The 18,077-nt window shown below is 39.0% G+C and overlaps 1 protein-coding gene across 1 annotated transcript in view; it reads right to left on the bottom strand.

Annotated features, from left to right (window-relative positions):
* ADAM22 (ADAM metallopeptidase domain 22) overlaps positions 1-18,077 on the bottom strand; it is a 73,015-nt gene that overhangs the window by 14,450 nt on the left and 40,488 nt on the right. Inside the window, exons 19-25 of the mRNA XM_059842759.1 lie at positions 17,670-17,786; positions 16,818-16,986; positions 15,731-15,839; positions 14,780-14,870; positions 7,481-7,581; positions 6,853-6,919; positions 1,808-1,894 (exon numbers count right to left, since the gene is read on the bottom strand). Of these exons, the coding sequence (XP_059698742.1) occupies positions 1,808-1,894; positions 6,853-6,919; positions 7,481-7,581; positions 14,780-14,870; positions 15,731-15,839; positions 16,818-16,986; positions 17,670-17,786 (741 nt within the window). The remainder of the gene's footprint in view (positions 1-1,807; positions 1,895-6,852; positions 6,920-7,480; positions 7,582-14,779; positions 14,871-15,730; positions 15,840-16,817; positions 16,987-17,669; positions 17,787-18,077) is intronic.

The following is an 18,077-nucleotide window of genomic DNA, read 5'->3' as shown; positions in this document are numbered from 1 at the left end:
GGGTTATGCTATGGTGGGCAGCTCTTGACCTTGCCTGAACAATAAAGGTCAAGAGACTCTTTTTAGAAAAGGTTTTGCTAATAAAGCACACCTCAATTCTTATGTGAGTTTGCCTAATTTCAGCTTCCAGTGACCTTTGGTTGTTATCGGTCTTAGTTTGCAAATCTAAAGGACCTCCCAAACACAGAGAATTTGCTCCATATGCAGTGATGTGGACTTCCTGATTCAGTGTTCAGCTGCTCCCTTAAACTGCACAGCCTGAGGCTCTCCAGTCCTGTCTATGGTTTTTCTGGGCTTAGATCTCCCCAGTTCTAGAAGGTGCTTGCTGAACTGCAGACACCAGACCTGGACCCTGTATCCCAGTGCTGAAACAACCAGACTCACAATACTCCCTGCCAGAATGCCCAGGTATCAAGAGACTTGTCTGATACCAACTGGGACTATCAAAACAGCCTCCTGTAAGCCCTGGATTCTTGCACCAGGGATCACTTCTCCCTTTTCAGGACTCAGATCAGGGCTGACAGGCCAAAGTTTACTCATTTTTCCTCTTTGTTCACTGGAAACCTTTCCTGCAGCTTACTCTGTGATTTATGAGGTGTTGAAGACAAACAGAAATGGCTTTAAAAAGTAATAATTTTATGGTGTTTTAAGACTTCAGGACATTTTTAGTTCTAAAAATGACTAAATTCCTACCCTGTCATTTAATGTCTGCCAGTGTTACTATTGGAATAAAAGTGTTTCATTAGTACCCTGTGATACAACTCCCATCATATTTTTTTCCCAAATGCACACTGTACACATTTAGCGAATGTTTCTGTCCTGTTGCACTATTATTAGGTCGACTTGTGTAGCAAAATTACTAAGATTCTATTTATTTGTTCTTACCATGCTTCACTGTTTGGGCTGAAGATTTTGCTTATTATTCTTTTGATTTGTCTTTCTGTAACTATCTTCATTTTTTATATGTCAGCTTACAGCTTTATGGATTTTGTTCATACCTTATTTTATTTGTCATAAATTGTCTTCCTTTCTCTCCTATCCTGGCTCATTCTTTCAGCTGATGCAGAGAACTGTCTCAGCTGTGGGACTGTGTCTTTTGGGAATATACTGCAACATTCTCAGTCTCTTGATTCATGTCCAAACAGGGGCCCAGCCTGTTGCATGCTTTTTCTCTGTAACTTGGAATGTACCAGATAATGCACACTCTTCCCTTTCAAAAACAAGTTATATTTTTGGTTGAACCCTACCTCACTTGTAACAGATTAATTAGCAGTTTGACAATTAGAGCACAGAGTATATTCTCATAATTTAGTTTTCAAATTACAATATATAAGTTATTTCATTGCAGGCTGAGGGTAAAATACCACTACTTTTTTAGATTTTTTAAATTTAAATTTTAGTATGCACTATATAAGACAGTAGGTAGAGTCAATGTGTTATGAAACCACTTGCTTCAGTAAATTAACATTCTATTTAAGTTAATAGTATTTTATTAGTGATAAATATGTCTCATGCCCATAAAACACTATTTGGCATAAAATGATGAGAAAGCTACTACAAGCTATAGATGATGGTGGGAACGCATGCACTACACACACCCTTTTCAATGGCTTCATTAAAACATTCAGAAAAAGAATTGTAAATTGCACATGAAGCCAAAAACAGACATCAAAATGCAGCAAAAGAAGAGGGGCCCTTTGCACCTAAGTAACTTGTATTGATTTATACAAGGTAGGAGTCCCAAGATATTTGTATATGCTGGAACAGCTCTAAAAAATGAGAATTATAGAATTAATTTACAAAATACCTAAAGTATGGTCCTTCTGTGTTTTTATTCACATCTTCTACCCACTTAGCTACATTATATTCTCTTTTGAACCATGGGTTTAAATACCTGCAGAAAGCAATGGAAGGAACAGAGAAAGCAGAAGAACAAGAATAGAAAATCTGAGAACACACAGCACAAGCTTAGCAAGGATGTCTTCATCCCCAAAATGCAAGTGAATATGGCAAATAAATCAGTATGGATTTGGGTGAGGACTAGGCAATGTGTACAACTGCATGAGAAAATGTGACCTACAAAAAGACTCATATGTTTGATTAATCTGGAAACTCTTTGGGATACATCATTCATTTAATGTTAAGGGTAAAATTCACTCCTGTGCAGAGGGCCAGCATTAAGCTCATGGTTTGAACTCCCTTGTGATCTCAAAATTAGGATGAAGGGGCATTTTGGCTTCAGTCATGCCATTTGCTTGCCAAAGACACACTTTTGCACCCATCTAGATAAATTGCAAGATAATGGCTAAAAGACCACAGAATCTTGGGCTTGACCCTTTTTACAGGAATGAATTTCAGCCTCATCATGTTAAAAGGTTTGAATTTTTTGCCACTATAGTGACAATTCTTACAGTTACAGCCAAACAACCCTCTGATTTTTCAATGTTCATTTAGTTTGGCTTTAATGGAGGTAGGCTGCAGAGTTATCTCACATTTTACAGAAGCAATATTGACACCAAAACCACATTTTTTAGGAAAAAAAGTCTGAGTTGTATACTCATATTAGTTACATGAAAAATGATTAAATAAAGATATTTAATTATCTGACAAAAAATTACCAAGGAAGGAGAAAACTTTTTGTAACAAATTTTTCCCAATAACAAGATAAGCAAATTCCTCCCCTCTGTCATGTCAACAAAAAAGGGAGATGCAGAAAATAGGAATCTGCCTGGACCAATTTGAAGTTTCTTCTTGTTACATATGAATGGCAACAATCAAATGATTATTTGTGATCACCATCTTTATACAATAGAAACTAGCACAATGAAATAGGAAACAAATTTTAACCAAGGAAAATGGGAAAGAAAATTCCTTTTTAAGATATTTTTGATACTTCTGGTCCAGTCCTTGCCATCCTTATTTATGGGAGTGACTCCAATGACCTCACACATGGGAACAGGCTTTGCAAGTTATTGCTCAGATGAATAAAAGTTGGGCCAAATCATGTCATTCAACCCCCTCCATATTTCAAACAACGATGACAACGAAAGCAGCAGCACTTTTTCAACTTCTTTTGCTCCTTTTTTGCTCTGGAACATCTCCTCCCCGCCCCGCGCAAGCACAGCCACAGCTCTCAGAAAGTACTCGCCCTCAGCCACAAGTGCTTCTAAGTAGCTTCCTCAGCTCGCTTATCTATCAGGAATCGGGAGTGCTTTATGCTTTCCAGCTTGGTGTCTTAGAGAAAGAAAATATCAAAAGCGGTAGCGCAGCAAACCAGGTGAACCACAAGTGAAGCAACAGGCTGATGCCAGCGTCACCAGGAACTGATAAACTTCTGCTTTAGCTTTAATTGTACATTTTCTTGTACTTGCTGCAATACTTTAACTTGCGCTTTCTCGGTTGAAAGGGTCTTTTGGTAACCATGAAACACTCCCAATCTGGCTTCCTGTATTAGAAAACAGTGTAAGGTGCTATCAAAGCATGCAATTGTTGCACAACCATGTTGCAGGGTTTCCTGGGTCTGGGTGTATTACAGACCATCATTCACCACCTCAATCCATCCGTTACAAAAAGGTTAAACTCAAGTTACTGCAGACCACTACATGATTCCCTCAGGCTGATCTTTCTGGCCACATGTCCATTAGTAATGGCCAGGATCCACATTTCCTTTGAGTGAGAAATTCTGCTTTGAAACAAGGTGTCCTTACGCATAAGCCTAGAGCTAGACCGACAGCTCGATTCGGCTCGTAGCGCAACATGCAACAAGGCAAAAGACCTGGGCTCAAGAGTACTCGTACTCCTCAGGCTGGCGAGGAGGAAGGGTAGCTAGCACTGCATCAGCAGGGGCACCTCCAAGCAGTCACGGTGTTTTGCCACAGTGAAACTATCGGATACTAGGGAAGGGACTTTTCACGGGACAAAATGGCAGCCCAGAATGCAGGGGCAGGTGAGACTGACCTGTGATCCCGACTCCCTGTTTGGGGGTGGTCAGAACCCCCTGGGCTTATGCCTTGGGCAGGGATTTGGTGGGCGAGAGAAAGCCCAGGCTCAGATGCATGGGTTACCCGGCTGCAAAAAGACAATATATAATAGAAAGTCTAAACCAAAGACGTTTGTATCAGTTATAACAATGAGGAAGACAAATGCTTATAGTAAAAGCAGTGCAAATTAACAAAGGTCTGAATTGCTACCTGTTCTGGGACCTGTTTTAACACAAGGTCCCCATGAAACTGTCATCTTATTCAGAAAACTCTCATAATTCCTGGATAATTCTAATTGACTTTAATAGAAAAAGATTTTTCAGGTCGTTTCATCAGCCATGTTTCTGAAAAAGCATTTGGCCTGTTGGCATTCCTTCCACATATAATGAACTGTCTGCCTGTAGTAAAGAATAATTATTTTGTTATCAAACATCCAAAACCGATTAAAAATGTCTCACAATATCTTTAGCAGTCTCCTCAGTGCTCTATGCTTAGCATAAGCCTTGTTCATGTATGCCAAGGGTCACGCAAAGGTGTGAGCAGAACATTTTTCAGGAGCCGCCCAAAGTGTTTGCAACTCCCTGTCAGCTGATGAGGGCTGCAGACTTCAAACTTTGCTCAGTCCTTAAGAAATTTTGTTTAAATGATTAATGGCACAATTCTATTTGATTCCTGGCGGTATACAAAAAACAACCTGTGCATAATGTGTGCAGTTACTGCAGACCATGCATACAAGTATCTTTGTAGGCAATCACACCAGTGTGCTCCTGCTTAAAAAAATTGAATTCTACACAAGGTATGCCATTAATAAACCCAATTTTATAACGGTTAACTACAGTCTCCTAATTACAGGACACCAACACTGTTATCCTTTTTCTTCCATATCAACAAGTATGCTTTATTGGACTCCTAAGGGCCACACCAGCTGACTTTCTAAATACTGCTTCAGAACTGATTTCAATACTATTCTGGATTTCCCAGACAAGGTAGAAAGTTAAATTGGTCTGGGGAAAGCCTCCACGTATTCTGCAGCATCCTCAAAGCAGCTGGTGTTTTTTGGTTTTTTTTTCCTAAATGACTGAATGCTGGTCACTGTTAGATCATTCTCAGTCCATTTTCTCTCCTTGCAAAACAAGCTGACCCTCTAATCAGAGAGATAATTGCCTTCTAATAGCCCTGGGAGTTCTCTCCATTCCCCACTGAACTGACAGAGCATGGGGATCATTCAGTGGGATCTCTCTCTCCAGCTGGTGACAGGACTGCCAAGGAGACTCAGTTAAGCCATTCAGGCCTGTGCAGTCCAGGACAGACCCGACCAGGAGAAAGGGTATTTTCCTGCCTGGCAGGCCTCTCCCAGGAAGACACACACTTCTTCATCCCCAAAAGGTTGCTGCATGGCCCTTGGGAAGTACAAGCCTCCTCCCTGGCACCAGGGCTGCTGCTGGGTTGAGACACCACCAAAACAAGCAGCAAGAAGGAAAGCAGAGAATTAGGTGGAGATTCAGGGGCACCTTTAAAAGAGAAATAAATATACAGGGAAAAATATTTCCAACTCACAATATCTCTGTTTGCCTGCCTATTTTATGCTCCAAAGTTCTCAGAGCAAATCTTATTTGTATTTTTGGCAGTTTGGCCAGACTAATTTTGATTTTATTAAACTATCTCATGCAAGGAGAAAAGAAAATGAGCAAAATAACATTTCAGAGTTTATCAGCACAAAGAGCACAGAGACTCTTGAGATAAACTCCTCTAAGGGCTAAAATTTCTGATTCCATGATGCCATTTTGACCATGCAACGTTATAATTGCAATGTGCATCAAAGGTATCATTTTTGTAATTTGTAACACAGGGTTTTCTCTAGGAACCCTTTCTGAGCCTACTCACCTCAAGACAGTGCACTGTAGGTAAAAGAAAAGTTTCAGAACAAACTCAAAATCCCCAAACTAAAGAAAATGGGGTCCAGAGAGCTGTTAGCATTATTAGCTTCTAGCAGGGGTGCTATCAAGCCCATTTGCCCATCAAGGTGCAGAGTTAGTAGTCATGATATGGGGAAGGACACTGTCACTACCACCATGGTCAAAGAAAGGGCCATTCATGTTGGGTGTAAGTGCTGTAAGAGCAGGCCAGTGCTTTTGACAAGCCCAGAGCTTTCCAGCCATTCACCACTCATTCACAAGAGGGGCCTGAATCAACAGACTTAAGTAAAAAGAAAGGCTCTTCCTGTGTGGGGAGCACTGCACACATGGGCTCTTTAGGAAATGTAACCAATAAATCAATAAGCCAGCAAATCTCAGCTGTAGAGGAAAAGTCTGGGGATCAGTCACATGGTAGAGACTTGAATTACCCATTTATCACAGGGTTCAGTCAAGACTGGCTGTTTCAGGCTCACAATGGCAAACTTCAAGGTATTCTCAAAGCAGACAGATACCTCTCCTAAAACCTCCAGGAAAGTATGCAGAGATACAAATCTCTGACTCTGCAATGGCCCAACCCAAGGTGAAGGCAAGGGTAGGAAACAGTCAGGTTATCAGAAACTCAGTATTGAACCAGGATACACTCAGCAATGGCAGTTTACTGTAGACAAAAGCCTGCAGTGATGGTGCAGGCTGCCACCATCATTGGGAATTGCTATGGGAACGACTGTGAGGAAGCCTACATAAAAAAAGAAAATTAATAGTTAATTTTTAAAGAATACATAAAAAGAGGTTGAAATACATTAGCCAAACCATTTACCAGATTATCATTCAGCAATCAGAATGGGCCACAGAGCAAAAATGCAGCTGTCTACTTTTCAGTACTCTTAATTTCCATCTACAAAACACAAATATGAAAACTCTACTTTTTGGCTTTGCTTTTTTAATTTCAGACTTACTCAGTTGAATTAGACCGTGGCCTAAATCTTTTGCCTCTGACTTTCTTTCTGTTTCCTCCTATATTACCTGAAAGAAATCAAAGGACAAAGACAGTAAAACAACTTGAAACTCACCTGCCCCATGCCAAACTGTATATTCTTTTTGCATCCATAGCAAAAGAGCTGCTACCTTTAAGTCATTAACCTTTAACTTTACCCATTTAAATCTCACAAGTCTCTTCTGCTTGATTTACCTCAGACACTTAGGTTACCTTTCTCTACTTTTTGCTGCAACTGTACAGAGCAAAGAACTCCTTTATTTCAGCTGTTATTTGACAAAATCCCTACACTTCAAGAAAAATACTTAACACTGCCTGATAAAATCACAGAAGCTGGCAATAGTGAATAGATTTCTCTTTTTCATGTAAGCTCACACTGGAGGGAGAAATGAAATGTAATTTCTTTGTGACAAAGCACTGTGCAAAAAAGGCACTTGTAGCGGGCTGCAAAATCCTAATTCCAAGTTAATAACAATTAGCACAATTTTAAAGAGTCATGCTGCTATCCTAAGATCAGCTAAACTTTCAGCAGAGCAGCAGTGGTCCAGAGGCTGGTTTCCACTGTGGCCAGCACAGTGGTTCACACTTACCTTGCCAAGAATTACTCCTAGGCCTCCCATTTTCACAAATGTCTGAAATATGTTTTGTGTCTGGGATCCTTTCACTCCAGGAATGAGATAATCCATTTGACCTGGAATAGGAGGGCTCAGATGTGGTTATTGTTAAGGGTATTGGCTCACATCAATGTTAGCTTAGTGGTTTGGTCACATTCCTGAGGCCAGTGACAAAACACAGCCTAAGGTCTGTCTGCACTAGCAGAGCATCCAGGATTTCTGATTAACTCTGCAGTTACACCTTGCAGCTGTCCCTGCAGTGGTTCCATGTGCCCACATTCAAGAGCCAGGCATCAGCACTGCTTTCTCACTCGCCTGCTGTGGAATGCACAAACACTGGCGCACACCAGATTTCCTTTGGATTTGCAGCTCTGCCTCAGTTCCTAGATGGAAGATGCCCTTACTACTGTGTTCATTTAAAGGCTTTTTCATCTCACAGTCAAGAACTCCCTCCTGCAGGCTACCCACTCCCTCCTTCTGCTGCTGCAGGAAAGCCAGGACAGCTTCCCTCAGCCCACTGCTACCAGTCTCAGGGGCTCAGGAGTTTGTGGTGAGCATCCTCCCACCCAGAGCTGAGAGCTGGTAGTGCCTCTGCCTATTTTTGCTAATTTTGAACGTTTATATTTTATCAGCCAATTGCTGCAGGTCATACTTCTAATGCTAAACTCAAAGACAAAAATAGTCTTTTTATCTAGGTGCTTGGTGCAAACTGTTTTTTCTTTCCTCTTGCATTCCTTTTAAGAGCCAGAGATGTATGTGGTGATGTCCAACATGTGGGGTTTTGCAACAGGCTGCCTCCTGTTGAACTAGAGCTGCTGCTCAGCTGTTTGCCATGAGATCTACAATTATTTCCAAAAGAGAAGAGGAAGTTGAAAAATCCACAGTAGATTGTTTACATATTACAAAGTCTTGCTTAAAGGAATTATTTTTGTAGTTTTTAAGTCTGGATACTTGCATTTTTCAGTCTCTGATTTCCTTGGGAGCATCTGAGAGATGCTCTTCAATTTTCAGAAGCTCAGGCTAATCACAGCCACACTGAAGTGAGCTCAGGGTTTCATTAATTCAAACTTAATCACATCATGAAAGGTCTGAGAAACGACAGATCTACTGACAGATTTTCAAACACTTCCTCCTCCTCCTCAAGGTCACTTTCAGGTTCAGGAATGTCTTGCTATATAATGGTTTTGGTGTTTGCTATTTCATAACAGCAAGAGTTATCATAAAGCTATGTCTTAATCCTTGAACATCCTCTGAATACCAGCTAATATTCCATAGTGTTTTCCAGCATGGAGAAGCCCAGGCAGCTGATGGCCCAGCCACTCTAACATCTCCCAAGAGATGCCATCCATACCAGCACACAGAGTAAATCAAAACCAGCTTGGAAGGTAGGAGGTAGCACTCTGAGAATTCAAATGGAAGGACTATGTCAGCTGTATCACAATGTTAATGGAATATTTGTCAGACTTACTTTTCCAGACTTGACAGTGGTACAACATACCTGAATTGGTGGTGGGAACAACAAAACTCTCTAGTACAGACAGACCTTAGAAACCATTAGCTTTTTGGAACAAATAATAAAGAGAGACACATGAAATAAATGAAGTATGAAAAGAAACACAGATACTGCATGAAAGAAGAAACACATTAAATTACAGTGTTTAAAAACAACTTTTTTTTTAAACTGGTATTTAAACCTGATAGACAAAGCTAAGAAAACTTGCTTTTCCAAGATTTTGTTTCAAAATTTTAACCAAATTAAAAAAGATTCTCTAACACAAACAGTGCATCATTTAAGATTAGTGCTTGCTTCCTCGGGAAAAAAAAAAACAAAAAAACAAAAAAACAAAACAACCCACACATCTAAAAAGCTGAATTTAAAAATTAGAGATAATTAAGTAATCACTACTGGAGTTTCCCTAATAACATAATCATTAGAACAAACTGAATGAAGTTGTATATAAGATCAAGCTGCTATACCAAAATAGCAAATATCGTTACATATGTGTTCCTTCCATACATTTTTCTTTACTTTAATTGAAATAATAGCTAAGAAAATGGCTTCAACTGCACAGTTGTAGGCTGCTTAGTGGGACAAGAATTGAGAATTGCAGTTTTCCTGTGAAGCAGTTCATGACTGTCAGTTCCTCTAGGAATTTATGAGTGCTTCTCATAAATTCTTTTACAGTGCCAGCTAGAGACTTTCATATAAAGAATTTTTCACTGCAGAGGAACAGTGAGCATCATGATCTTAGCAATGACAAATGTCTCTCAATGCTTTTAAATGAATCTTCCCTTTTAAAATGCTGCATTTTTTAGGCAACTGGAACAATAAAGGAAGTAGTGAAATCTGATCAAGGGCAAAATCTAATTCTCTCTAATCTAATGACAGCAAGCAAAAAAAATGCAGAAAGTCTTTGTAGAATTATTTTCTAACACCTGGTGACCATTTAGTTTACTTCTCTAGTAAGTGAATAAAATGCAATCACTATCATCTTTAATATGAGACAGCAGAAATCTAAGTCAACACACTGGATTAATGACACTGACAAATAAAGATATAAAAATAACATTTATATTTAACATTTTATGTTTGTAACTATTATTGAAGAAAGACAATGTTCCTTTTCTTTGATTACATGACACTGATTAAAAAAGTTGTTGGTGTTTTATTCAATCTTTTTTCAGCCACCAATTATTATTACAGTCTACTTGAAATCAATTCTCAAGCATGGATGTTATAAAAATTTTATTAAACAAAAATTGGTTTACAATGCAATTTTTTTTTTTATTCTGGCCTAATCATACTAATTAGCAACTAGGACACAAGAGAAAAATCAGTAATCAAAGCAAAAAGGATGCTATTTCAAACATTCCACAAAGAAAGAAGAAAGAGTCAAACCTGCTGCAAAACAATGAAATGTTCTGACTAATGGAATAATGGGTGATGGAACAGGTAGAAATCTGAAAATGCGACAGAAAAGCAGACCTCTTCTTAGAACTAGATGCAGAGTTTGTGCTGACTCCAGGAGGCATGTCGCTATAAAAAGAGTCGGCCTCTCCCGGCTTTTTTACATAATCTCCCTGGGGTATTTGTCTGAAGTGTAATAAACATTGTAGAGTCAGAAAACATGACAGGAACTAGAATGCACACAGACATGCATGAACATTAGTTTAAAAGAAAGAGGCAAGGATAGCAATCCTTGAGAAAACCTGTTAACCACACACAATAAAGCTATTAATAAGTAATTCAACCATCTGAGAGAAAAGTCCCACACGCTTCTGTTATGTGCAGAAGAGTGGATTATGTGGTTTTGGAAAGAGAAAACAAGGAAAAATGTTAACTCTGATCACAATTTTCAAAGTGAACAGCTAGTGATTCTTGAGACACTGGATAACCAGTCCAGACATTTCAAATAGCTCATCATGCTGGTTGGAAAAAGCACCAGTACTGAGCCTAAGCTGAATACAGGCCTGCATCAAAGAGGAGCTCACGAATAGTGAATGGTTTTTTCCTTCTGAGGTAGATGCATTTAACTTTTGTGATCATGACAGAATTCAAGAGTAGCAACCTGTTGAGTTGTTTAAATCTCAGGAGGATAAAAACCTCCAGTTTTTTAAACTGAATTCCTCTGTAAGGGAACTAACACCAGTGTCCGAGATTCTCAGCGACTCCTGATTACCACAGTAGTAGACTCAATCTGCCAAAACACATGACAGTAATGTAACAGTTTATCCTTTTCCAGAACTAGAAGCTCAGCTATGGTTAAAAAAAAAAAAAAAACAAAAAAAAAAACTATAGATGCATTGGAAAGTTCTAATCAAGTTATGCAAATTTTTTGCAGATGGTGAATTCATCGCCAGCAGAGAATACCTGCCATGCAAATATTCCAGTTATAGTTCCACCAGGTTTAAAAATCCTCCCAGGTACAAGTAGTTACTTTGACAGTTGACTATTTCATAATATCAGCATGAGTATTTATTCAGCCTCACACTTTCCAAGACATTTTTGCTACAGTCTGCTCCTATCAAGATGCACAGGTGATTCATATTCAGATTATGTCCAACTACAGACCTAAACTGGGACCTCTCCATTCCATATCTGGATGTCTAATGCTTCTGAAGTATGTCAAGTATACAACTATATGGCACATAAACCATTTGTGCAATGCAGTACTTCCACTCTCCGTCTTCTAAGACTTCTGGAGTTTCAGTTCTTGTCCCATTCCTCAGCTGGCACATGGGTGTGTTCAGAGTTGGCTCAATGTGGGCAGCTCTCTCCCCAGGGTTCATCTAGCAAACTGCTCTCTTGCTACTCCATCAGATATAACTTCTCTCATGTAGCTGTGCCCTTTAAAGCCACATATTCCAGCTGGCAGAATCCTTGCTAATTGGCTCTACTTACCACTTTCAGTTTATTTGTTTCACTTGCTTATTAGTACCAAGTATAATCCTTATGTCATGTTCAAAAATATTATGATGGCTTGTTTTCATTGTTATTTAAGGAGTAAACATTTTTTTTTTCTTTTTTTTTAAAGGACTGTCTGGACAATCTGGTGGGTATGTTGTTTTTTCATTTATGGAGCACTCCTTGTACTTATCCAAAAATATTTTATTTAGAAGTCAGCCTACAGAGCTCCATTTTATGCATGAAGGAGATTTAGTTACTAAATATCTTCCTCATCTTTAAAATGATGGAGTCCTCCATTACCTCCAGAAGCCTCAGCTTATGTTGGTTCCACCTCTGTCTGTGCTCTCACACTCAGCTGCAGACTGGTTGCACACTCACAGCTCTCGGGCCATAAAGTAATTTTTGGAGATGAAGATATCTGAAGAAGTTATATTCTCTAATATTCCAATGCAAACATACACGGGGTGGACTCTGTCTCTCTTTCAAGGTTTTTTCTGCTCTGTCCTCAGCCAATACTGAAGCATCCACAGAATGACTTGATGGCCATGTTAATCTCCATTTATAGATACATCAGCTTCCACTAAGCAGCACCAAACCCTTAAATTCCACCTTCCTTGAGCTGGGTGACATTCCCTACCCCCCAGCCTCTGCATAGGTTTTGTCTTGTACTTGTTACTGTACCTGTGGCCTATCTGACCCTTGAGCACACAACCAGCACTAGACAGTGCTTGTCCACTTTTTACAAATATTTTGAGCCTGGCAGAGAAAGCGCTACACAAAGGGAAATGGAGAACAAGCACAACGGGTAGCAGCAACAAACAAAGCAGCAGCTTGGACCAGAAGGCAACGACACAGGCAGAAAACAGGGGAATTTGAGAAATCCTCTTATCTGTTGGGGACTGGGAGAGGAAGGAGCCAACTCCTTCCCACAAGACCCATCTGCCAGGCAGATGCCTGATCAAAGGGAGGTGGTCTTCCAGGAGCCAAACATAAGTCACTAGGAAAATGGTTTATTTCTGGCCACAAGCTTGGAATGCTGAAAGCTCAGCCCTGTGCTGAAGCCAGTACTGTGCTTTAGCTATGAATCAATTGAACAGGGTGACAGGAAAGAATGGGCTCTTTGTCCACATAGCAATTTAATTGCATTGTATTTTTAACAAAGAAGCTCCAGGAATTAATTTGTCTCAAAAGGCTCCTGAACATTATGTTAATATTAATTATTCAGTTTTTAGCCTCCCAAGAACACTGTCATCTCTAATAGCTGATTTTCAGTGCCTCTTATTGGAAATATTCTCCTGTTTTCCTAAATAAAACAGTCTATTGCAGAAGTATAAAACACATTGGTTTTGCTACTGAGTCCAGTGAAATCAGGATTTCAAGCAATGCATTACAGAATTCTGATTTCATATATTATTTAAAATATGATAACCCATCTCAATATTTTCTTTGCGGCATGTAATGAGTGAAAGAGAAGAAAAGCTATTTTCAGAGACTTCTAAGATACATTCCACTACTTTTATCACATACCTCTGTCTTCTGTAGTTTCTTTCCATATAAACAGAAGAGAAAGGAAGAAGAATGAGTTTTTAGTATGCAGGTACACATGGTCAGTAAGACCAAAAAAATGTAAAAAGAAAAGCATTGTATACAGAATGAAATTTTTGCTCAAAATATTTTGACTAATCACTTCTGAAATAAGCATATTTACAAATATACTACATCAGAATAAAAAGAAAATATATTCATGTTAATGGCTCGTCAGCTCTGAGTGTAAGGTGTAGTTCATGCTGGGTTTAAGCTTGTTCACTGTGAAGCTGCTAGTGAGAGGTGCACTCTCTTTCTGAACCTCCAAAAACTAATCCCACTGGCTAGACATGATCTCAAAATAAGCCCTTAACTTTTACAGTTTTATTCTAAATAAAAGTCCAGATTTTCAGATACTGCCAGAAGCTGAGGGTGATATACCAAGACACTATAACCTACTTTTCTACTATCCTTATCTTCATGGTTTTTATTCCAAATGCTTCTTTCCTTGCATATTTCTGAGCTGCCCTCAGCCTACCTCAGTCTGGCAATCCAGCAGGGGCTGTGCCATATTGTTATGCCAAACCACTGGGGCTGTGCCCCAGCCACAGCACTGCCTGCAGCTGAGCCTGCCCTGCCCTCCAAGCACAACAAGGACCTAGGGACAAATGACTTCAAGAGTCAGTCTCGTCCAAACACAGATGATAAAGTCAGTACCTTGAATCCTTTTTTACTACAAGCAAAAAACATAAATCCCTCTGGTTTTATATGAAATTCACAAAAGAATTTAAACTGAAAAAGACCAATCAGACTAATATAATCCATTTTGCCTCTCAGTGAGAGCTGACATCTCTACACCAGGAGAGAACTTGAGCCTTATTTGCAAATTGCAGATCTTTCCTACCAAAAAATGTGCTTGAATTAATTTCAGGTTAAGACAGCTAAATATAATTATCTATTTAATGAAGCCTATGGTTAAATGCTTTGCTGACTGACTGAGAGCTAATCTTGCTATATTTACTTCATCATGAGGAAAAATGTATCATTTAATCAGATCATATTCTCATATTTCCTTTGTCACATACAGTAAAATCATAATTTGATCATCTAAAAAAAGAAAATATCACTAAATGAGAAATAAATTTCAAATTTAGATCAAGCTCTCTAAAACCACATACAAATGTAAGAATTGCTTGAAAAATGGTAATACAATAAAAATGTTACTGTATAAATATTGTTGAATTTGGATTTTTTAGATTTTTTGAATTGGTCTTCTCATAACATAATCAGCTATGAAAAACACATATTTTGAAACTCTATAAAGAAGAACAAAATGTACTTACTTGTAACCCCAACCAGTTATTCCTAAAACGAGAGCCAACACTAAAATGGTGCCAGCAATAGCCCCTATTATTATATTTGTGCTAACCACACCTGGAAACACAAGAAAGATGAAAAATATAGATGGTTTTAGGAGAAAAACACACAAAACCAGTAAATGCACCATCTTTCAAAAACCAGCTTGAACAACTTTCACTAGGCTGATTAACTGTAACCTGCAATACACTCCTGAAGCATAGCATGGACATAATAATAGCACTTGTAAATTAAGCTTTGACTTCTGTGTCTGTTTCCATTAACTGAATGCTTGTTACACAGGAAACCTGTGCCAGGTATGCTGAAACAGTATTATCAATATTAAACTGCTGTAGATTACATCCTTACAACCTGCCCTAAAAAATACATGCTTATCATGGAATAAAAGTGACTACTTGTTTGGTTTTGCTCAGATCCCTTCCACAGCTAAATAAATTAATCAAATGAAGAATTCTGGAAGATGTCCCCCTGCAAGGATTTCTAATGACCAGAATTTACAAGATCATTTTTCCATAATATATTTTTTCTTCGTATGGAAGACTAAAATGGAATAAAACTTCCACTCCAAAAATTTAAGTCAGGCATTACCTTTCCATCTAGATATGGAATGTCCCAGTAACCTTTTGCTTGTCCTAATCTATCAATATGCCTAATAAGACCACTCAGATGCTTGGCACAAGCATGGTGGAACTGGACCCATTGATACCAGTTCCCAAAGCTGCACTGGCTGAGCCTTCATTTACAGACTTCTTTTACACTTTACAGTGCGTGTGCTGTGGGAGAAGAGAGGGGAACGGGGCTCCTGCAGCAGCAGCATGTTGTGTACTAACTGAAAGAGTAGGAGACCGAGTTTTCCTTGATTAACTTTCTTTAAATCCAAGAACTCTCAGTTGTTGGTAAAAATTATAACAACGTACCTTTATTGATGGCATCCTTATCAAAAAATAGATCATCTTTGATATGAGAACTGCAGTCATCTCCTCCCCAGAAACGGTCGCAGACGCATTTTATTTCATTGCTACAAACCTGCAGTCAAAAGTGTAGCTCAGAAAAAAATCAGATTATTCATCCGTTCCCATAATTAATACCTCAAGTATAGGTACAGTGATAAAGCCATGATTTTACTGCTTACAAAATTTTGCAAAATAATTTTTAATATATAGCAATTTTTAATTTATGTTAGGTGTAAATGCATTAAATGTGCTATTATATCTTATATAAATAGATGTAATGTTTATTCAGTACATACTTAACGTAATCTATATTTAATAGAAGCATTTATAATTGTTTTGGGAGACTGACCTTAACGACTTTTTTTTCCAAAATATGATGAAGTGCATGATTTCAGATAAATAAGGAAGTTTTAATGCAGTGTACAAGACAAAAGACATTATGAGAGAACAACTTCCTTGATCTCAGCTCAGCTGCCGGGCCCTGGACGTTGTGTCAAACTGCATGAGGGACAAGGGGGCTCGCCAGGGCCGCGGCAAAGCCACGGACTGCACACCGAGCAGAGAAATAGCCAAGGGCCAGCTCTCTGCCCTCTTTTCCAGAGTAAAGGAACTCTCAGCCCACAAAATCCAGCATCATCAACAACTTTATGAATCTTCTTGGCTGTTTATGTAATAAAGAGGGAATTAAAAAAAACAGGTCTCTGGAAGAACAGAGACCCAAGTTTCTCAGTTCATAAAACCTTTGTATTTATTCTCCAGCACATTGCCTGAGGAAATATCAATCAAGTTAGCAAAAGGGAGCAAAAACATTGATTGATAAAACTCTGTAAAACTAATACATACTAACTATGACTCATTTTTTAAGATGCCTGGACTGGAATGCATTATATTTACTTATGTGCCTCTTTCCCTTTTTCTTTTCAAAAACTTCTCCAGTTTTATGACTTCTAGAGTCACACTGCTGGCTTCCTTAAAGGTCCAGCTAGTAGAATACACAAGGCCAGGTACTCAGAAAAACCAACAAAAAGCGTTGAAGAGTGCAAAAGCATACCCCGTGTCCTGAGCAAATCTGGCTGTCGGTAGTGCCCGGGCAGGTGCTGAAGTTGAAGGCCTCAGCGGGGAGGCAGCGATGGTCCAGGCACACCATGTCCGGCCCACACGGCGTCCCGTTCTCCACGTAGCCCAGGTCCGTGTCCTCATCGAGCTTCACGTGGCCACCACTGCAAGACATCAAGAGGACCTTGGAGACTTGTGCTGTGGTTAAATGGGACTGCTTGAGAAACTGGGACCAGGGCTGCTGCCTGTGTTTCGGTGCTGCACAATGCCCAGGACCAGGTAAGAGTAAGTATTGGCTCAGTGACCTCACTGGGCCTAACACGGAACAAACAAATACAGTGTGTCTACATCAAACAAATGAAATCAGGAACACAAGGACCATTTTTACTGTGAAACAGCTTGAGTTAGACAAAACTCAGTTTACTTGTTTAGGACATCATTTTGTCTTACAGTAGTGTGAAGTTATCAAAACATACCACATCTATAATTAGACTTCAGCTACAATATAGCAATGAATTAGGCTACCAGTTAACTTTGGCAGTGCAGGCATATGTGTAAGTATTCTGAGTACACGAAGTACTTGGCAAATATTAAAGAATGTAAAATCACAGGGCCTGAGAAGATCACTGCGTCTCTACAGGCAATATTGACTACTCAGGGGACTGCAGAACTGCCCCACAGGCAGTTAATTTTCTAAAGCTTAACAAAGGTTGAACTGAAATAATGGTTATGTGTTAGTAGGAAAAGAAAAATTAATGGAAACAGTTTTTCTCCATTTAGGAATGAGAAAGCTGCTTTTCTGTGCAAGAAGGATATTGCTTGTTCTGTTTTCAGGATTTCAAATTACCTGCAATTGTAGACTTTTCCATAGTGCAAGATTGATGTCGTGATTTCACCATCAAGTTCTCCAAGTCTGGGCACACTGGATATATTGGAGCACAGAAGGTAACCACAAAGCACATCCCTTCATTGAAAGAAGAAACAGATACTCAGAAAAAATAAAATTCAGTGAAAACAGACGATCAAAAATATGACCACTTGCTTGGTAACCTATATGTTATGCCTTGCTTTTCTCCCACTGACAATAACTCCCATAAATGATGCTGTTTCCCAAGAAAATTATTCCCTTGGAAGTTAGATTTGGAAAACTCTGTTTTTATACCATATTGTCAAAAATCTCCTCAGTAATAACAAGCAAAGAGCTGTCAAGAACAAACCACACCAAACTGATTTAACAAACTATTAAGATAAAGTA

Source organism: Haemorhous mexicanus, chromosome 1 (genome assembly GCF_027477595.1).
Source record: "Haemorhous mexicanus isolate bHaeMex1 chromosome 1, bHaeMex1.pri, whole genome shotgun sequence".
Lineage (NCBI taxonomy): Eukaryota > Metazoa > Chordata > Aves > Passeriformes > Fringillidae > Haemorhous > Haemorhous mexicanus.
This window is presented reverse-complemented; position numbering and strand designations above follow the sequence as displayed.